Source organism: Amblyomma americanum, chromosome 2 (assembly GCF_052857255.1).
Source record: "Amblyomma americanum isolate KBUSLIRL-KWMA chromosome 2, ASM5285725v1, whole genome shotgun sequence".
Taxonomy (NCBI): domain Eukaryota; kingdom Metazoa; phylum Arthropoda; class Arachnida; order Ixodida; family Ixodidae; genus Amblyomma; species Amblyomma americanum.
The window spans coordinates 50,532,966-50,554,332 of NC_135498.1; the positions used below are offsets into that span (position 1 = coordinate 50,532,966).

The following is a 21,367-nucleotide window of genomic DNA, read 5'->3' on the forward strand; positions in this document are numbered from 1 at the left end:
TGCTCCGCTTCTTGAGAACTTCTGGCCTCCACGATAGGCTGCGACTTTACTGAACACTTGCAGAGTTTGCACGGCGACTTCAATTTCCTACTACTCTCCTTTCTCCTTCATTTATTTATTCCCTCACCCTTACCCCTTATATATATATAGCCACATAGGCCAAACCAGTCTGTTATACTCAGGTTTATGGGGTTGTTTGAATTGCTCAGTCATACCTCTGGGCAACTTTGGATCTCATCAGCACAGTCCGGTATAAGACCAAACTCGTTCTGCAGTAATACCCATGACAGTGCTGCCATGTCCAGGAATATGCCCGGAATTTGTAGAATTGCAGCTGAGGTATAGTCATGCTAATGATCTGAAAGAGATTACACAATGCCTAGAACCAGTTGTATAAATTTTCTACTTAGCACAAGACTTTGCATACTTAACAATTATCACATAAGTGCAAAGATTCTAACGATGAGCTAACAATCACTTATCATATACAAAGGCGTTTTTGAATTATTTTGCAAAGAGGCTTCCATAGAGTAGGCTATACTGCACTACACTCCATTTCATACATCAGGTGCAACGCTGTGAAAGGTACGGAAGTAGACCGGACGAGAAAATAAAGGAAGGTGTGTTACTCCGCGCTTGTTCTGTGCCCAAGTGGTCTATGGCACGAGAAAGCGACACTGTGTTGTCAGTAATAACAGAGCATTTAATCAAGCTCATGACAAATGTGTGATGTAAGCCTACAGGCAAAGCATTTACTATGTTTCGGTCACCACAAGGAACGCACTACTTTTTGGTCGCGGATGCAGGCAGCGCAAACAAGAGCGCTAGCTTTGACAGCGTTGCACATGATGTATGAAACGGAGTTTAGAAAGACACCTCAGCAACTTTATGTGGCAGACAGCCAAATAGTACCATAGGAGTAAATTGTTTGAAGAATTTGTGTTCAGAACGTTCCTAAGCAACTAGCAATCATGAAACAAAAATTCAGATGCGCACAAATCCCTGCTATAAGTGGGACTTGGGCGTTTTCAATCGTACAAATATCTTTTCTTCTTCCTTCTTAGTTCTGCATGCATTTACAGTCGGGCCAGAATGAAATGCGAAGAGTCCCTGTCAATAAAACAAAATTTCTTACCTGCGTACTTTCAGCTGCAGTGCATAAATAGCCTGATTTATGCTTAAGGGCAAAAAGTCTACCGAAGTATATATTCATAAACCGGCTGTGAAGGAATACCTCGCTGAAAAGTGAAAAAGTACGAGATATGCCTGTTTGTTTCATTCCAGCCCAACTGTATTATCATGCTTAATACGAACTGCAACAAACAAGTTGTGATAGGAGCTGTTTTCGATGCCATGCGACCCCAACAGTGCTAGAAATTGCTGCAGCTAGCTATCAAATAACGATGTACAGTCCCAACCACAATATTACAGAGCACATTTCAATGATCAAACTCATCGTACATTACCTAGAAAAAATTAGCAAGCACTTCATACAAACGTTAGCACATGTCGCTGGTGTGTTCGCAATGAACCCAATAAACCATCATATTTTATCTTCGGAACAATTTAAGGAAATTTTAAATAACGAGTGTTCTGCAATATTTTGGCAGCACTTGTGCATTGAATGTTTGTGCAAGTTGGGTCTTCCCTATAAAGGCACCTTGACTTGCTATAAAGCAGAAACCTCAGTTGGTCTACTTCCGATGTGTTGCAAGTCATATAGGGCACAATAGTACATCCAACAAGGTCTGAAAGATTCCCCTACCCCCTCTTAACATAATGCCTGTAAGGGCATTGTACATATATGAATAAATAAACGAAGAGCTCACGGTGAAGTGAATTTTATTCAACACTGCAAAAGGCAACAGCACTGTGAACATATGTATAAAGCATATGTGCATGAAAACATTGCACACCACAAAAATATGAGTCCATCAATATTACATCCATGCATGTATGCACACAAAAAAAAATTAACAGTGGTTCGAAATGCCCCAGCAAAAAACTGGAAGCAGTGTATATACATTTTATGCCGATTCCTTGCAGGAGTGATGTCAGAAATCAACACGGAACTGCGTAACTGAATCTCACTCCACTTAGCACAGTAAAGAAAAAATAAAAAATTTTTGAGGAAACGAAATGGGGAAGTAATTGTCTCTCATCTGGATGGAAACCCAAACCAGACACCCAAACTGCGCAGTAAGGGAAGGGAGGAAGGTCAGAGTGGCTTATAGCTTATGGGCATATGCTGACTACGGCTTGAGGGAGGGCTCCGGAAATTTTGACCACCTGGGGTTATTTAACGTGCACTGACATCTCACAGCACATGGACGCCTTTGCGTTTTGCCTCCATCAAAACATGACCGCTGCGGCTGGGTTCGAACCTGGGAGCAAAGGCTCAGCAGCCGAGAGCCCTAACCACTGAGCCACCACAGCAGGTCACACTCAAGACTGTAATCTGCAAAAAATGTCATATATTCTGGTAATCGTAGATGTCTGGTCTTAGGTGAGTCCATAATTATTTCTAAACTTATGATGACATCTAGTATGTGGGCGATGGTATATATGTCACTCAAACACAACACAAGAAAGGCACTGAGCAAACCAAGGGGACCTTTGCAAACAGCTTATGAGGACTAACAGCAGAAGACTACATTTTTTATTACTAATGCTTCCTGCAACAGATTAAATATGCAACCTCCTGATGTGTACAGACATCATATACTTGAGCAATAGGCAAAGGTCTGAAAAAAATAGTGAGATTCTATTAAAACTATGGACAATATCTGAGTGTCCCTTCAGGATGTGCAACCATCAGAAAGAACATACAAAATTACCCCTTTGTTTATTAATGCACATCAAGCAACTACCTTACTGACTTCTTGTTTAGTAAAAAGGCACAATGCAAGAAAAAATGAACTTGCAATGGCATGCATTAATAAAAAACTAATTTCAGAACCACAAGCTCTATCAGGAAGGCTTTACTTTGTGGACAAGCAAAAAACAAATATTTTATGCAGTGTTCTCATCACCCATGGCGCTAGCTTTGCCTCTCAACACTCCACAATCGGGCTTTCACCAAACACAGGTAAGAAAACGGGTTGAAGCCAGTTAGAAAATATGGTATTCTTCAAGCAACATTAATATGCTGAAAACATCCCCAGACAGGGCCTAACACTAAGATTAAGACAACTCATCCATCAGAAATTGAAACAACAGTAAAAGAGTCATGTGCACTAAAAGGCACCAACATATTAACTATGCAAATGAGCTACAGTGTACACAGTGTTCTTCATACTTTTCCTCTTTACAGTGTGAAGAAAGAATAAAATGAGCAATGCTGAAGTAATAAATTGGGCAACTACAGCCAAGTACTTACAAAATACATTTAGTAGCCAGATTCATAATGCCTAAGAAAAAAAAACCTAGTAACACTAGCTTTTCACATTTACTTCAGTAAACGTAAGCGGTAAAAAAAAAAAAAGCTCATGGTTACCTTACAGGAAACCTTCCACTTAACAGTAATGTACTGTACCTAGTGATTAGTGCATGTGCATATGAGCCACATGAGTTAATGTGTCAACACGTTAAAAGAAAGTTCTATGACGTCTATTATATAACCCTGTAACAAGCACCTGATTGGTGCCAGTGGTTGCAATGAACCGCGCACAGCTTGCAAAGACTGTCTGCAAGTAAAACGATGTGCAAAAGCACACAAAATGAGCATGACGCAGGCAAGGTGGCATTCTGCAATGAGTGTGTGACTTCAAGCGACACCAAATTTCACTCTACATTTCTGGGAGCCAGCATCTCCCAGCTGCGGCACATATTAATACTGCTTGCTGTAAGGACAAGTTTTTTGTTCGTAATGACGAGATGTTCCCCAGAAGCAGCCAGACCCATAGAAAACAGCGTCGCATAACCTTTTAGGTACGACACTTTTTTACACAGCTGCTAAATGAATTTCTCTTACTTTACTAGACACACTAGTGCCATGCTTTGGAGTTTGTAGAAAACAAGAAATCTCCAATTCTTCTTTTTCTTTGGTGACAGAAGCAGCTACGACTAAGCACGCAATGAAAAAAATATTGTGTATTCAAGGGTAATGACCAGTGAACAGTGCCTTTCAGTTAGTAGCATGTTTTGTGGTGCTTTTCTGCCGATAGACAAAAGCCAGCACGAAAGCTCGTGAAATACAAGTGCTGTAAAAAAAAAAAAAAAAACCTACTTTCTTTCTAGCAGCTTTTAAGCCTGTGCACACCACTGCTAAAAAATGTGCAACCAGACATATGAGTCAAGATTGCATTTTGCAAGCTCACAGCTAAAAGAAAAATTTAATTTCTACTAAGGCCCCATGGTCTGCTCTGTTTCTTTTTTTTTTCTCAACAGAGGGCTACAGACCTCCGAGTTTCACAACCTATGATGAGAGACTCAAAACACTTCTGACGATATTACACACACCAAGCACCGGCAGGAATATGAAATATCTTACTATTTTATACTGAAAAAAACAAATAGCACAGAGTGTGGTGAAACCTCTGACATTGTTTTCTCATCAACAAGAGTTTTAAGGCTTTTCAGCCTCAAAACACAGTGTACCATGACAATGCCACATGCGTTGAGCTCATTGACATAATAGGAATTGTGTGACACTGCTGGTAGATGATTGCACAAACAAAAAGGCGCGTCAGATTTACAAAAAAATGAGCTGTGCACAGCTGTATAAATATGCTTGTGGTAAGTTCGATATTATGATCTAACAGAAAACAAAACACCGGTGGCAGAGCCAGGAACAATCGAGATGGCACCAACTGTCATCTAGCCTGTCAAGAAGCATCAAATAGCTACCCAGATGCTTACAGCCTTCAGAAACAAGTTAAAAACAGAACCAGAATCTGCCTACAACTTATTACCACTGGTAACCGCTGTTTGAGTGAAGTGCCCACTTGTATTGGTGTGATCATATCTATTAGTACTATCACTGGAACAAGTATCAAAAAGCTACTGCTTCTCTGCAATGAATGTTTATAGACACGGCTATCTGTTCAATACCTAATCTCTCCTTCACCCAAACACACCTCACCTGAAAGTTCAGCGTGCCAAAGTGGTCCGCAACTACCTGTTAAACACAGTGCAATTAAGTGACAAGCACCTTTCTAGTACCCTAATCCATGAATTCTGAACATTAAAAACAATAAAAATTTGACTATTTGACAACACTGGCTAACAGCACTTCGCAAAGGGAGAATGTGCAGCTAAATATGAGCACAAAGCAGTAAATATGATTCCAGGCTGGAGTGTCGACGGCAGATCATAGCAATGCACTACAATTGAATAAAGCACTGCCACTTTTGGCAGAGACTCCTGTGATGGAATTGTAGAGAAGCTCAATGCTGTGCATTGGCAGAATGCTGTTTATACGAAAGGCACTGAGCCTACTGACTTCGTTCCTCACCTGCCACATGATCAGTCAGCATAGTGTCACCAGGGAAAAAAAAAATGCACTATGCACTTTTCAGCTTCGTGCCTAATGAACTGTATGGCAGTATGAGTAAAGCTTTCAGCAATAATTTCATGCTCCGAGCCAGAAGGCACATGTAAAAGTAACTTGCCATCTTGCAAAAAATGCAATGGCTTTTGTTTCCCACTGAAAAGAGAAACATTCTGCTTTGCAGTGGTGACAAAGGCACACTGTTCTTAATCTCAGATGAATCAGTTGAAAGATTCGTCACTTGGCATGCTGCTGGGACGACCTTCAAGACTTGACGAGGCATGAAAAACCTGCGAACTGGAGTTGGGAAGCAAAACATGCATAGTTCATTATCCTGTTTCTTGTAATAGCTATATAGCAGGCAGTTAATGGTTATTTGGACAGCTCAAATGCTGTAAATGGCACTAAGCTATGAAAAAAATCAGTAAGAGACAAAGGAGAAGTAGCTAAACCAGAAAAGTATAATACAAAGGCCCTGAAAATGCAGAAGATTCTCCCTGACTTCATCACAATAAGCCGACAGAAATAAGCTAGAACGCTCCAAACAATAAATGAAAGGTCATTTTGAGTGAAGCTGTTGTCACGGCTGCATGACATTAAGCCATAAATTATGCCACAATGTGTTTCAAAATACAAGACTGACACATGCGAATTTAACTGACTCCATTTGACCAGTTCACTTCTCATTCCTGCATCCCTGTTTTTCCTGAGCACTGGGTATAAAATGTACTCTGAAATGGCTACAAGCAACTGAAGCTATTTCCCGCTTTAGGTAGCACATGAGACACTCACGGCAACTTTGGCGCTATCCTGAGATTCCGCTGGCACGCTGCCGTCTCTGAGGGCAAAAGGAAAAAAATTAGGAAGCAAAAGGAAACATAAAAGCAAGAAGCTGCAGTACACACAGAACACAGTTTCCAAAATAGATGTTCTGCAGTAAATGCAAGGCAGAGGAGCACAAGAGCATCACAAGCCTCAGATATCAAAAGCCACACAAAATGAGACACAAGCACAGTCATCTAAACAACTCCATACTACTTGCACAATGATCTTAATTTATAGCTTCACACATCTAGTCAGCTTGTTGTGAACATTGCTACAAACATACGCACATGAATTACCAAAACATCTTTCAGTCCGCTCCAAATGAAAAACTACAACAAATTTTCACTTACGAGATATCTTTGTTCGAGTTTTCAAGTTGCAGCTGCAGCAGCTTTTTGGGAGAGATCTGAAGCAAAAGATGGAGACAATTTCAGCAAGGGAGAAAAGAAGATGCAGAGTTAAACATAAAACAGCCCATCTATAAGAAGTTTCAATAACTCGTAAAACTGCAGCCTAAAGCTCATGCACTAAGAGCTGACGTACTAAACTTTCCAGAAAATGACTGCGCATCCTTTTCGGTCAGAACTCAAACTGGTCTCTGAACAAAGCAGCAATAGCAAGAGTACTGCACAGAAAAGGCACAAATGGCGCAGCTCTTTGGTTCCTGGAAAGCAATGGGATTCTGAAAAAAAATTGACTGTTACGTAAACCATTACAGCTGGCAGTGTTCTGCAATGTTAACTAGCTGACAGTGAAAGTCTTTCAGTTCCCTTTGGCCTCTGGGACACTACCATCAGCGCCATGTACAATATTTTTTAACACTGTCAGATTCATGAAATAAATTTCATTAAACTGCCCAACCTTTCAAACCCGCCTCTGCACGTTACCATCATTTTTCATGTTTGCGACACCCTTCCCACACGCTGTGGCAGAAAAGTAAAGTTTTGAAAGTATTCGCACCCGCTAAAGTGTAAACGCCTTTTTCTGCACCCTCCCCAGCCTCATTAGCTAAAAAAGGAAAAGAGCGATATGCGATTGATAAAGATAATATCGCAAGTTGTGAAAACCATGGACAGCTCACTTTCTTGTGGAGGACGTGGTCGAAATTGAGCTCCCTGAAAAATGGCTCCCACTTGAGCTGATGAAGTGACTGTAGACGCTTGTGGGGCATCTTGCACAGAAGCTAATGACAGCAGAAGAAATGCAGAAACAGTAATCATCTTTCGGGTCAATTCGACACTGCAACCACAAGCCACAGAATACTGAAACCAGGGGATATGTTTGAGGCATTTCTTAGCCTCTTGACTTTCACTTTGCAAGTGCACTGTTAATGTAAAGGCTTGGATAAACACTACACAAAATAAAACAGGAGAAATGGACAAAAGTGCGGTGATCTAAGTCACCACAGAGTGCACACAGTTACAAAATTGGAGCAAGTTACTCTTCAGCTCATGGAAACTGACAAAATATTACTCGACAGCTTATACAGCCCATTCGGACGAAACGCCGTCGCCGTTATAGTAGTAGTAAGCACCGCGCGTCAGAAATATTCGGGGGCTGCGTAAAAATCCCAAACGCTTAATGAATAAAAAAACCGGGGTCTAAGTCAGGAATCGAACCAGGGCCTTTGACGTTCGAGGCGGGGCAGCTTCCACTCCGCCGAGATGGCTCGACGTTTGAACATGAATAAAGGAGCGTTTAGTGAATACACGGAGTTCTTAGAAAGGTATCTTTGAGATCTGTACTGTGCTAATAGCACAAAAAAAGCACCAATTTCCATGCATTTTCCTGGTAGTATTTGAAAAGAGATAAGAAAAAAAAAAAACAGCTGAGCTTGAACTACAGGTCACTTGTTGTGCAATGTTTAGGTATTACTGCCAGCCTCTTTCAGTCTCAGTACAGGAAACAACGAAAGGGAGAAAAGTGAACTTAGTGCTGATGAACTGCAATCCTTAATCCGCATTTTCCAGTTGCACTTCACTTTTTTTCTCATCAAAATGCAGCTGTTTCATGAGGAGTTAATTCCGACGAGTTAGTGTCGACAAAGAAACACATCATTATGATCCCAAAGGGCCAAGTCTGACCGCCAAAAAGGCTGTCGATGTGTACTAAGTGTTCCATACCACTTTGCAGTGTTGCAGTCATGCTCACACACACTACAGGCATTGCTGGAAGGCTACAATTTTAATCCCATTTTACCCAAGTGATAAAAGAGAGACACTGAATAGCTAGAAGTGAGATTTCATTGCTTCATTCAGAGACTTGCAGAATTGTCAAAACCAAACAAGCATTACAAATAAGCAATGCAAGAATGCCTAAAATGTGTCTTTTATAAAACTTACTTTACGAACAACTTTGCGAGCGGGGTCAGAGAAGTTTTCGGGAAGGTCATAACTGGCTTCAGCTACCAGGCGCTTCATCTGCACATGGTCGCCAGTGCCTTCAACTGGATACTGCGCGAGAGAAATGAGTAAATGAAAAGGGAAAATTGATTCTCCAGATGCTGAAACACCAAATAAACAGTACGCCTTCTAGAACAAGTTTCGCTTAGTTCTTTACCTCAATGGGCTTTATTATTTGACACTGAGAAGCAATACAGCACCTTCAATAACAAGCTAAGCAACGTGCATACTCTCTGCACTGTAATACAACCTCAAGCTATGTTTGCGAAGCGCTCTACTCAAGCCAATAAAAAGCTAAGGTAATACAGAGGCTGGTTAGGAACAGCCTCTGATTTTTGGTCTTGTGCACCTTGTTGATTCATCACGTTTTATAGTACGTGGATTCAAAGCAAGCTGCTAGAAATCCAAATGAACCCATTGGGCACTTGGTTCTCGGGTGCTTACTTTACGCAATACTGTAAACATGGCAGCAAAAGATGAGCGCAGTAATCTAAATGACAAAGACTACTGAGCTTCTAAGTGGTTAAACGGGAAATGTGCCAACCTTTCCCACCAGCAGCGCATACATCATGATACCCAGGGACCACCAATCCGCAGCATGAGAATACGGCTGCGCGGCCAGGACTTCAGGTGCTGATCGAGAAGAAAAGACACTCAATATGCAGAGCACACTATAACACAGAGTCCAAAAACCAGCAATGCAACAGGCCACAAGCGAGGCAGCACACAGCACTGACGGCATGAAAAATGGTTCAGAAATTTCACCACACAACTGGCCCCTAATATAGTAGTAACACGTGTCACGTGTGTCTCATAGTAAAAGCCTTTACAACGTCACTAGTATAAGAGTATTCACCAACGTCACAGTGGGCGCCATTTTGTTGTTCAATGGTGAAACGACGCACAGGTGTCTGATGGGCTTATTGGCATCTGCTCTGGCCTGCACCACTAATATACACTGTGTAGCGCAGCAAAAGACGAGGACACAAGAGACGAGAGACGAACACCACGAGCGCTAACTTCCAACTTTTGCTGCGCTACACAGTGTATTGGAACTATGTACCAACAAGCCCAAAAAGCCACGCTACCACTAATATGTTGGACAACAAAATGCTGCCTGTGACGTCACCTGAATACTCCTTATACCCAATAAAATTTACCCCAAGACATCCTGAGAAAGATAAAGTTTCACACCAGCCTATATGTGCAGCCTAGAGCTGAAATACGCAGTATTTGCTTGCACATGCCAACAAAGTACAGCATCGTTAAACTTCAGACTCAGGTTGCCAGGCAAACTGAATTTCACTATCCTCGGTCCACAAACTATTGTAGCATGAATGGATATAAACTACACATTACATTTACATGTCAAAGCTCACCTCTTGTTTCGTGCAGCAAAACTCTTGATGCAGAAGGTGTCATGCATCAAGAGCTAGATTACTTTTTTTTATCTAATTAGCAACCATAAAAACAAGACATGGAGTGCACTGGGCAGCAGGATGTTTTTAGAAAACTCATTACATGCATATAGGGACCTGAAGTATGAATGGCATACGTGTAAGTTGTAAAAAATGAAAGCATATAAAGTTGACTATCAATAATTCAAACTCAAAAAGAACAACAAAAAGAAAAACTGACCAGTGGTTACCACGCTTTTGTAATGTGACGTTTAGCGACAGGTGCTTGCGGTGATAAATGTGTGCCATTTGTGGCACACTCTGCATGCAAAGGCGTGAGCGGTGAAAACATTTGGTCACACAATTTCACAGAGAGGGTACCACTCACCTTTGCAACTTGTTTGTTTTTCGTATTAGGCGTGCAAATTGCGCCTTAACAGCTCTCGTTATAAAATTTGTTTGTGTTGTGCAGTGTTTAAATCAAGGGGTGCCTTTGAATACATCTGACACTGATGGGACTTAAGCATGAGTTTAAATGAACCAGAAGTCCAGATTAAATTAATTTTAATTAATGCTGCACTAATCTACAATGCCTAGCAAGGTGTTAACTAGGCACCTTCTAAACAGGTTGCAAAATGCCTTACTGCTCACCCATAAACTGCATGGTGCCGCATACAGTCTGTGCTCGGCTGCAGTAGCTGAGCCAGCGAGCAAGGCCAAAGTCAATAAGCTGCACATGGCCTGGAGGAGGAATGATGAAAACATAACGTACGCACAAAAGCATGCAATAGAGTAATACACACAAGGTGGACTCACAAATCAAGGGAGAGAAAGAAGAAAAAAGACTCACCATCTTCATCTAGCAAGACATTCTCCATCTGCAAAGAAACAGCATGCTCTGATCAACGGCACTACATCCGAGAGAATGAGAAAAAAAAAAAAAAAAACAAGGTGCGAGATGTAGGCCTAATCCAAAGAAGAAAAGCAAATCTCAAACCTGCATACAGAGAAGCTTGAAAAGACATTGTTGCAACTTTTAAAAACTAAGCCACTAATTACATTTAACTCTGAATAACATTTACTGCGACTTGACACCAGTGAACAACATGCTGAAGGTGTTTGAAGTAATGTAATGCTACACACAGTTTTTAATAAACACTTGAACAGTTTTGCACATTTTGTGCATTATGTGTGATGCCATTCTTATAATGTCGCCCCCAAAGACACATTAAAGTGATGCCACTACCTTAGTAGCACAGACTCATTTTGGTGGCCACTCCGAGCCCTTGGTTTCTGTTGTGATGCCACTACGTTCACTTATTGCTCTTTTATTATTGAAATAAGTGAATCCTACTACTAGTTAAAAGTACTAGTATGTCCTTGAAAGCTATTCACATAATGGAACTTTACAAGCAGCACAGTCTTTACAAGCAGCACACATAATTACATCACTTGCAAAGTAATCTACTCATGTTCGGTTCTGTTATTTCATTATCTGATTTGTTACGAGAGTATTGCATAAAGGTTTGATTTGGATTTAAAAATATACTACATTCATGCATCCCTACAACGGATGAATAACTGGTGACAAAACAGTTATTCACTTGTGGCACGCATCCACCCACCTTGAGGTCTCTGTAGATGACACCCGCACAGTGTAGGAAGTCTGCAGGAAGAAAAGAAAGAAAAATCTTATTTAATAGTTGGTGTCAAGGCCTTTGATTCTGCTTCTGGATCCTCTAGGCATTTCCACTAAAGCTCAAGGCGGTAAGTCATCAAAACCAACGTGCTACATCTAACTATTTCCATTCTGTTTTTGTTGTAATTCCCCACAACAGGGATGTGTTTCAAGGCTCCGACAAAGCTGCCATAAATGGACCTCGTAATCCTTTGAACGCCACACCAAAGCTCAGACATCCGAGTAATCAGTGAAATCTGTGTTCCTGTGGTAAAATAATTGCATCAACAGTACACAAGAAACAGGTGGTAAGAACTAAAGAAGCATCTGCTTGTGTGCTCTTTCTGGGAGAACTTTCACCAGTTTATGCTGGAATGGCTAGTACAACCAGTTCGAAAACTCCTCTTCTGGTACAGAAATCTTCACTCCCTAAATTTTCCGCTTCTTGATAAGAACCGAGTGTCCTAGCACTTGTATGATTATGCTCAAAGTACTAAATGTTAAGTGTCTGGTCAAAGTATCTGCATTAAATAAACAAAAATAAAACTAAGCCCTTTTTACATACCATGTCCATAGAAAAAGTATACATCTGTGTTAGTCATTGCAGCTTGCAGCCAAGACATACTTGTTGGTTTATAACTGAACAGGCTTTAGCAAAGCTTTTTATAGCACGAGCAAGAACTCACCCAGGACTAGAGCCAGCTCGGCTATGAGCACTCGCACGAGGTCCTCTGAGAATCCACCCAGGGCTTTCCATGCCAGCCGGAGCTCACCGTAAGGAACATACTCAGTGACTGCAATCAGAACAAGACACAGGAAAAGCCTAAGCACTACAAAAGTTGTACTATCTTGTATTCAATGGTGACATGTGCAAGGCTAAATTGCCCCATGTGAGTAGCATGCCTCATGAGCATCGCCATGACATTTGATTACCTAATTCGAATTCATGGTGGCTTAGATTGAGAGAAACTGCAGAGAATTTTAATTAAAAACTGACCTGAATGCAATGCTAAGCAGCTTTAGAAATGACAATAACTGCCATGCATACCCATTCATCTTTAACACAGCACAAAGTTTAATTTCAATTTGAAAACTTTAAGCAAAATCCCATACCATACTTAGTGAATTTTTTTTTTAATCAGTAGCAGACAGCAATGGTGCAGCTTGTACCCAAGCATTGCCCTCAAGAAAGGTATTAGCCAATCAACATCGTTTCCTTTTTTCCATGCTGCTATCAGGAAAGCCACCTTGGTAGCAACTAAGGCAGCTTGTACAAGACAAAGCACAGGCAGTATTTATGAAGCATAGTTCCCATGCGTGTGCAGCTCCACCCAAAAAACTAATACCTCGCCTGCACTTCCATGTCAAGTAAAAAAAAAAAACTGCAATTTTATAAACCGCCTTCGTTTTCATTAAAGATGGGTTAAATCACAGCTGGGGCAGCATTTGCCAATGGCACCCTATCTGTAGTCTGATCATTTTTTTCTAAGTTGGTTTCCTCAGTTGCATCTAGAGCACAAGTGATTCCAAATATACAATGATCAACTTCCAGTAAGAGCAAGAGTGGAGTATGCAGAGAGACAAAGTGTAAAGAGTGCCTGATGAGGCAGTGGCAGCTTCCTGTGAGACCCACCTATAAAAAGCTGCTTGCGGGTCTGCCAGTGGTGAGTGCAGGGAACTACGAATGGGTGGCGGCCTAGCATGGCCTGCAAAAAGAAAACAAAAAGCTAAGTTAGGCTTGGTTAGCTTGGCTTGAACAAAGTTAGGCTGAGCTTCAATAGCAATGCATCCATACACACGGCTCCTCTTACGAAGTATAGAGTAAAGTAAACATTCCCTACCATACACTGCTAGCAAGCTATTTTAATGGTATTTAAAATCCATGAAACATTATCTTGCTGTGCGCATTTAAGAAAAATATATAGGTGTTTTTAAAGAAACTTTACCCATCAGGCAACCCTGCATAACTTGGCTACTAGAATGTCATAACAAAAATTTGTGTGGACCAAGAACACAAGTTTGTAATAACTTTTTGCCGCATAAACCATTGGATAACACAGAAAACATTTCCAATGGCCAGCTGGTGCATACAACAGTTTTCGGTCATGGCGTATTATGCTGATGGCAAAGCCTCTATACCACAGAAAGGTCTTGATGTACCAATCACCACAAGAAAAAATTTGCTCTTACCACATAATGCCACTTTGTTTTTATTGTTTAAACATAAGTAGTTCCTTTTCATATTTTTTCTGGTTGCAATTAAGCTTAAGCACAGGCAACTTAATCCAGCATTTCTCACAAAATGTGAAAAATGCATGATGCACCTCCCGCCAAGGAAGAATCTCTTATATCTGATGCAATCTTTGAACCACTAAGCCACTGCTGTACAAGACACTCGACAGTCACCTGAATAGTGACTTCATCTTTGCACTGCTGAATGGCCTCCTCCCTGACAACTTGAGCTTTGGAGAGCACCTACATAAAAAATGGAAAAGAAAAAAGCACACCCATGTAGTAAGAGAGCAGCATGGTTGTACAGTAGGACAGCTCAAGGATCCCGAATATCAAATATACAAACACTATACTCTATGACATGCACCATAGAAAGGGTGTTTTCAGGTAACTTCAGACAACACCATGGGGAGACTATGAAAAAGGAAAATTTAGCCCATAGAATGGTGCTAGCCAAAAGAAGCTACTCAAGTTAGAGTGGTTATGCATACGATAAACAACACTCTAGAAGGAGGTACTTGAAAAATTAAGGCTACTTGCGGTACTGCAAAGTGCATCCTGGCATGCCTATTTGGGTGAGCGCGGGGGCATGCCGAGATGAGGGCAGCAGCTCTCATTTTATTTTTGCTCAAATGCAAACCAGAGTGATCCCAAATAAGTGGAGTTGCGCATAAATTTGAACGTGCGACATTGGCAGCATAGAAATATACTTTCTCATACCAATGGCCTTTATCTTTTTTTGCTTCATGGCAAACAGCTCTCTCCAAAGCCATCATTTTAGTAAACTGCATTCAGTTAGGCTGTAGTGAGGCTCATTACATGCAGGTTCAAAACCACAGGCCTCAGAACTGCATTATATTTTGCTGTCCTTATTTCTCAAGTTACTGCTAGCCTATAGCAAGCAAAGATTGACAATCAAGCCCAGCCGAGTGCATTGTTTTTTTTTTATCCTGAATGCTGCCAAGCTTGTATGCTACATCGCTACATCACAGGTACACTCTAGTCATTCTACTCGCAAGAAAGTAAATGTGCACCAACCTTCATGGCATAGCACTTGCCTGTGGCAGCATCTCGCACCAAGAAGACCGAACCAAACTTGCTACCAGAAAGCTGCTTGACTTTCTGCAACGAAAGATGATTTGATTTACTAAAATGAGGTCAAACAACTGTTGATGCTGATGAGTGTAAAAACTGGCCAGCATTTCTACATGCAAAGTCAAAGACTGACTAACCAGACATAGCCCAAAATGATTTCAGTAATTTATTTCCGTTTCCTCTATGGTACTTAGCACTATCGACACATGAACATGGTTAACCTTCCAACTGGTTTTCCCTCCAATAACATAGCGCTATCAACACATGGACATGGTTACCCTTCCAACTAGTTTTCCCTCCAATAACATAGCGCTATCAACACATGGACATGATTACCCTTCCAACTGGTTTTTCTTCCAATAACACAGAATGGGCTCATGCTCTTGAATGCATTCAATGAGTAACATAAAGAAAATTCCACAAATCTACATACTACATGGATTCAAGGTTGAGATTTCACCTCCATGTATAAAGTAACAGAACAGAATTTACATTAAAAGATATCACAAGCAGTTCTTTCTACAAGTGACTACCATTAGGGTGAGGTGTGTTCAAGTGCTAACAAATACAAAGGCAAAATGGTTACTATGAGCCACATGCTTATGCACTCAATATTGTAGACCAGAGTCACGCATAAGGCATTTTCTCTTTGCTGCACACTTACCAGTCACAGCTAACTACAGTCCGATACAACCTGCGACTGCAGTGAAGCTCTGCCCACATTAAGGACCGCCACACAGAATTCCTCCACGACAAAAAAAAGTCTGCTGTCAAAACTTTTCTCGTTACCTAAACAAGAAGCTAATCACACAAAAAAATTATAAGCTCTAAAATTTTGATGCCTTTGGCTTGTTCGGTATAGTCAAATATTAAAAAGCTGATTTCGTTCACTGTTGTGACTGGTCAGCGGAGTAACACAGGACGGCGCGTACCATGCCCCATTGTTACCAAACGCTGTTTTTTTAAGTTGCATCCTACTATAGTGTTTCCCAACAGAAAAAGTCGCATCAACCAACGAGCTCCGGACCTGAACCACTGCTGCATGAAACGACACATGAGCTTGACAAAGTGTTTATGAACTGTCTAGTCACCCCCTATTTCAAAATTTGTTGCTCACATTTCCAGAGTGAGGCAAGGCAAGTGCTTCACTACTGGAAACCTATGGAGCAAGCATGCTGTACATAAAAAAGAGAAATGCCGCTCCCTGAAAGATGTCTTATAACCAGCTGCATTCCAGCAACATTGGCTGGCTGCATTATTTTCATTTCACATTAATTTTTACCAGGATGCACTTAATTTATTATTACTAAACACATGCAAATATTTTAAAGTGGGCAGCCCTTTAGCAAGCTTAAATCCTTTACCATCAGATGCAGCATGCGCACTTCCACAAGCATGAAAACGAATAAAACTGTTGCATTATCTTGGCCCAGCTGTCCATTTGCATTCGCACCAAAGTTTCTGCTTCCCACAAATTCTTCTCCATGGGCAAGCTTGGCTACCACTAGAGCAGACCGGCCAGCAGTAACAAACCTGGAAGTTGGCCTCGAGCAGCTTGCTGCGGATGGGAAACTCTGGCAGAAACAGGGCTTCAGCCAGTGTCACCGGCCATGGAGTCTTCGCTAAGGGATCGGGGCAGGCAGGCGGCAGTTCTCCAGCTGGTACTGCTGACGCTGTTGGTGGCAGATGGGGCTGCCACCGCTGCTGACGTCGACGACCCAGGCTGGTAGAAGCCCGTGACCATGACCGTTGGGCACTTGCCACCGAATGCACACTTGCACTGCTGCCCCAGCTCAGCTGTTGTGCGGAAGCAGATTAACAATAACGGCATTAACTGCAAATGAAATTAAATCTTTATCAAAGTTGTGGGGAAATTTATGTCCACAGATGAAAAGAATGCTTTGTATGTAAGGAGGCTAGGAACTCAAATCATGACCATGTCGCCACAAGGAGGTTAAAAGTTTTTTGAATATTGAACAATCCGCCCATGACACTAAACTTTATGATTTATTTGCCTGAATCTACCAGTAAGAAAATAATGAGCATTTGCCAAAAGTTTGCTAGAACTTGGTTTGTCTTTTGCTACCAGTCTTGTACACATTACGGACTACAAGTAACCAATAACAATTACCATTACTTCACCCGAAACGTAACTGATTTCAGTGCTCGATTACATTCCATGAAAAGCAACTGAACAATTACAGAGAAGTAATCGATTACTATGACGTTATTTTTCATCAACCTTTTATTAGCATAGCACAAATATAAACAAATGAGAATGAGCTTCTGCGGCTTCCTTGATCTATAGTCTGCAGAAGTACATATGTTGGTATGGCACCTGCAGTATTTTCTTTGAAATACTTTTCTTTCAGCGCTTTTTCCACGTTTCCTTGTGAACACATCAGTAAAGACTCTGAAGAGTATCACGGTGAGGAAGTGCACTGCTTTAACATACAAACACCTTGCGCACCACCTTGAAATTGTGCAAAGCATCATACTCAGCTGTTCACGCTCAGAAAAAACAAAGCCCAAGGTCCCTAAAAATGACATTCCACTGCACCATTGTGGTGAAATGCAAGGCGCAGTACATAAGTATAGTCAAATGTAGGCCACTCTGGCTTGAAAGTACGGATGTCCTCATGCGTATGGCTTCTCCCCAGCTCGACCTTCTCCCTCTAACGCAAGGGAATTCGGTGCTGCATCAGTGTTTACCACTGAGTTCAGAGGTTCTCGAAGTTATACAAATGGTTTCATGTTTTAGGAAAAAAGAAATTTGACGGATTACTAGTAATCGATTACTGGAAAAAGCAACTAGACTACCGAGAATATTGCATCTTACAAGAGGTAATCAATGCATTACAATATTTAAAAAAAAACATGTAATTCTTTACAAGTGATCAATTACTTGTCACATTACACACCAATCTGCTTGCTACTTACACTCTCTGACATATACAAGCAAAAAATGGAGGAGTTAAGCAACTACTGCCATTTAGAAACACAGCAAAAAACTGAACAGTATTCATGAAGGCAAAATAATACTAGAACACATCAGAGCTGCAAAAGGTGTCACGGATAGTTATAACTAGCCCAGCAACATGTATTAAACTACAGCATGGACACATCAATGAGTGATTCACACCCAACCCCATTATCAAAAAGCTGCCCACGGCTGTACTGCCCAGTCAAGCTTTGTCGTGAAGAAATCTAGTAAGGAGCGGAACATAAAGCACAAGCTGCACTAACTCAATGGAAAGGCTCCAAATGAAGAAGGTGGCTCTTTCTGTTGGTGTGGTACACCCTAGCAAAACTAATTCATGCCCCCATACCAAATACAAGTTCGGTGAGAGAGCCACTACAGTGAGGAATCGGAGGAGTAAAAACCCAACCAAGCTTCGTCCAACACATAGTGCACACAATAGCCAAGATTCAAGGTGTGCAGCAAAACGGAACTGGCATAGGGTAGACCTTTGTTACAATAAAGTAGCTCTAATAGAAGCCAACCATGGTTACGGCTAAAGTGCACGCCACTTAGGATAAATTATTCAATGCAAAAATGCAGAAAACTGGAAGGGTGAACTGGCAGAATTCACAGAGGCTCACTAAAAGCAGCAAAAATGCTGATCCTTCTCACTCTCTTTTTTTGATTACAGTGAGTGCTGCTGAGGTGACATTAACAGACTATACCTGTACACTTTGAGTATATACTAAACTGTTATGTAACACCAGAGTACGCCAGAAGGGACAGCAAACCACCATATTCTGATGCCGCACGCTCACAGACAAGGGCATGATTTCATCTTTATTTCATCAAACTGGAAGAATATAATCATACCTGAGGGAATGAGCAGGCAGAAGGGTACAACTTAAGGTAGATGGAAAGAATGGTGAATTAAGGGCAGACGAAATAGACAGCAAGGTAGTTGAGGGAAAAGAAAAAATAGTCAAGAATGGAGCCAAACAACTTTCTTGCAGGCTTCAGCATGGGCTCATGAACGCATTGCTCCTATACCCTAGCAACAAGAATAGAAGTTGCATACAGTGGCAGCAAACACAGTGTCTTAGGTGAAGTGCCGAGACAGTGGAAAAGGCACCATTCTGGCGTTTGGCAGGAATGCCTGTCACTAACTAGCTTCACCTTTTGTTGCCCACAAGAAAGAATGCTGTCATGACTTTGGTACCGAGAGTTTGTGCGTTCCTGTGCCTGTTTGGTGGCGGAGTGTATTTAGCATATTAGTATGACTGTTTAAGGGCCCCGCTGCTTTTACAGAAACACTACGACACTGCATCTGCACTGCAAACAAAGAAGGATGTACAACAATGTCTTTCATGCCAGCCCAATGATTTCGTTACCACTTGGGTTAACTGCGGAAATTCACATGTCACTGACCAGGGTCACAAAAAATATATAAATTTTGAGAGCACTATGGCTCACTTGTTAAAAATCTTCGTTCCATTTTGGGAGCCACTGCACTCAGGAAATGTCAATTTTTTCTTGCGACCCTGCATGGTCAGTGACCTCTAAACCTCAGCTACGCTTCCTGACCAGACGTGCCGTCAAACCAGCGACTACTTGGGTTAACTGTATTTGCAAGCCTCAGTCCAACTTTGTTTGCTCTAACTCCTCCCTCTTTTTAATGCCCAAGGGCAGGGTCTAGGTCACAGGAGGTAGAGCAGTACAGGGTAATTTAGATCACATAATATTACTTTGCATGGAACTAAAGTTATATCATACACATAGTTTTGAGTTTCACCCAGGTTGAGAGGTGGCGAATGTGAACCTACATTGAAGCAGTTGGCAACAGAACATGTCAGCCAGTGTACTCTCATAATGGTTTGAAGTGGTGACGTGCGATATGTAGTAGTGCAAGGAGTGAAGAAATATAGTAGGGAGACACAGGCTGGCAAAGCAGCAGAAGAGAAGGTCGTAGCTGGACTGCAAAAGCACGCACACTGTGGAGGAGGACTTACCACCAAGAAACAAGCGGCACAGTGTCAACACATATTCTGAATGGTACCCAACCATCTTCTCACACTGGCCTAGGATTCAAACAACATTATTGAATGACTTCTCCTTACCATTATGAAAATAAATCGATTCTTTCTTTTCATCATCACTGCAGCAAGGCACACACAATCAAAAGTAAGTAAACAAACCAGTTCAATGAAGTGAAACCTCCTCGCTACTGACCAACGCGCGTAAAATGGTTAAGTTTGCATCATGAGCAGCAGTTTTTCTGAACACCGTGGGGACAATCAGGGAAGAACAGAAGGTCCCCACGCTAGCTGTCCATGATGCATTTTTGCAACGACCGATGCTCGCCCAACACATATCGCAAAAAGAGCATGAGCAGACAAGCACAACGGTATTTCGGCGCAGACAACTGAAACTGCCCAAGCGGGTCGGGTTACCGCTGTGGCAGCGTGCAAGAAAATGCGAGAGTGGCGTTACCTTTCGGAGCCAGCCCATTGCCTACCCGCACGCACTTCGGTTCGTCGTCGACAGTCTTCGCGCCGAGACCAGCGCCGGTCTATTGTTACCGACGCGACGCTTCCAACTCCGTTTATACGGCAACCTTGAAGGTCCGGGTAATTATGAACGGGCTCGCTTTTATTTCCCCGTCCCCATGCCGCAAGGAGCCTCGAGAGCGAGCGCCTTGGCCCCACTTTTTACCCTGCGCCAGTTGGGCAGACAAGCGTAGCACAATACGATCGCCCGAAAGGCGTGTGCCCGTGCGGCAGGGATCGCCGAGAACACATTCCGATGCACGCACCGTAACAGACAGCGCTCCGCGCCGCATACACATGCGCGCGACTTCCTGCAAGCTCAACACGAGCCGCTTGTTTACCTGAGACTGCGTCGAGCTCCATCTCCGGCACTGCTGCACTTGAGACTCAGGGGTCGGTTTCTGCTGGCTGTTGCCCATGTAACACGGGGGGTCTGGATGTCACTGGCCAGGCCTCCGTTCATTTCGGCGAAAAACACGAGTGCCAACACAATTCTGATGTAAGGCAACGTAGATGATCATACCGTTGCCGCGGTTACCGTGAGTGATGGTCTCAAATATGCGAGCCGCACGGAGCCATACGAATGATGCGTAGACGAGACAAAACACGCCATCAGAAAACGAAACAACGGCGTAAAATTTTTGAACTAAAAATTAATAGCAATATCAATGCAATTGTATAATATTTATTGTAAAATAAAATTATATTGTTTAAAATATATTTGCAAGAAAAATTACTG

At 41.9% G+C, this 21,367-nt stretch overlaps 1 protein-coding gene across 3 annotated transcripts; it reads right to left on the minus strand.

The window, feature by feature from the left end:
• Positions 1–1,825: 1,825 nt before the first annotated feature.
• Positions 1,826–21,249, minus strand: LOC144121198 (ribosomal protein S6 kinase-related protein-like). Of its 3 annotated transcripts, none has more exons than XM_077654274.1 (15): positions 20,970–21,249; positions 16,654–16,917; positions 15,064–15,147; positions 14,200–14,268; positions 13,427–13,499; positions 12,480–12,587; positions 11,741–11,781; positions 10,966–10,993; positions 10,767–10,856; positions 9,263–9,351; positions 8,659–8,769; positions 7,398–7,499; positions 6,667–6,722; positions 6,284–6,329; positions 1,826–5,788 (listed from the first exon to the last, which is right to left on the minus strand). In XM_077654274.1, exons 1-15 carry the CDS (start codon positions 21,045–21,047, stop codon positions 5,756–5,758), a joined length of 1,272 nt encoding a protein of 423 aa, XP_077510400.1. In that variant the 5' UTR covers positions 21,048–21,249; the 3' UTR covers positions 1,826–5,755. The 3 variants fall into 3 exon arrangements, with proteins under 3 accessions (XP_077510400.1, XP_077510401.1, XP_077510402.1); XM_077654275.1 differs by lacking the exon at positions 20,970–21,249 and adding an exon at positions 20,573–20,904; XM_077654276.1 differs by lacking the exon at positions 10,767–10,856.
• Between the last annotated feature and the right edge of the window lie 118 nt (positions 21,250–21,367).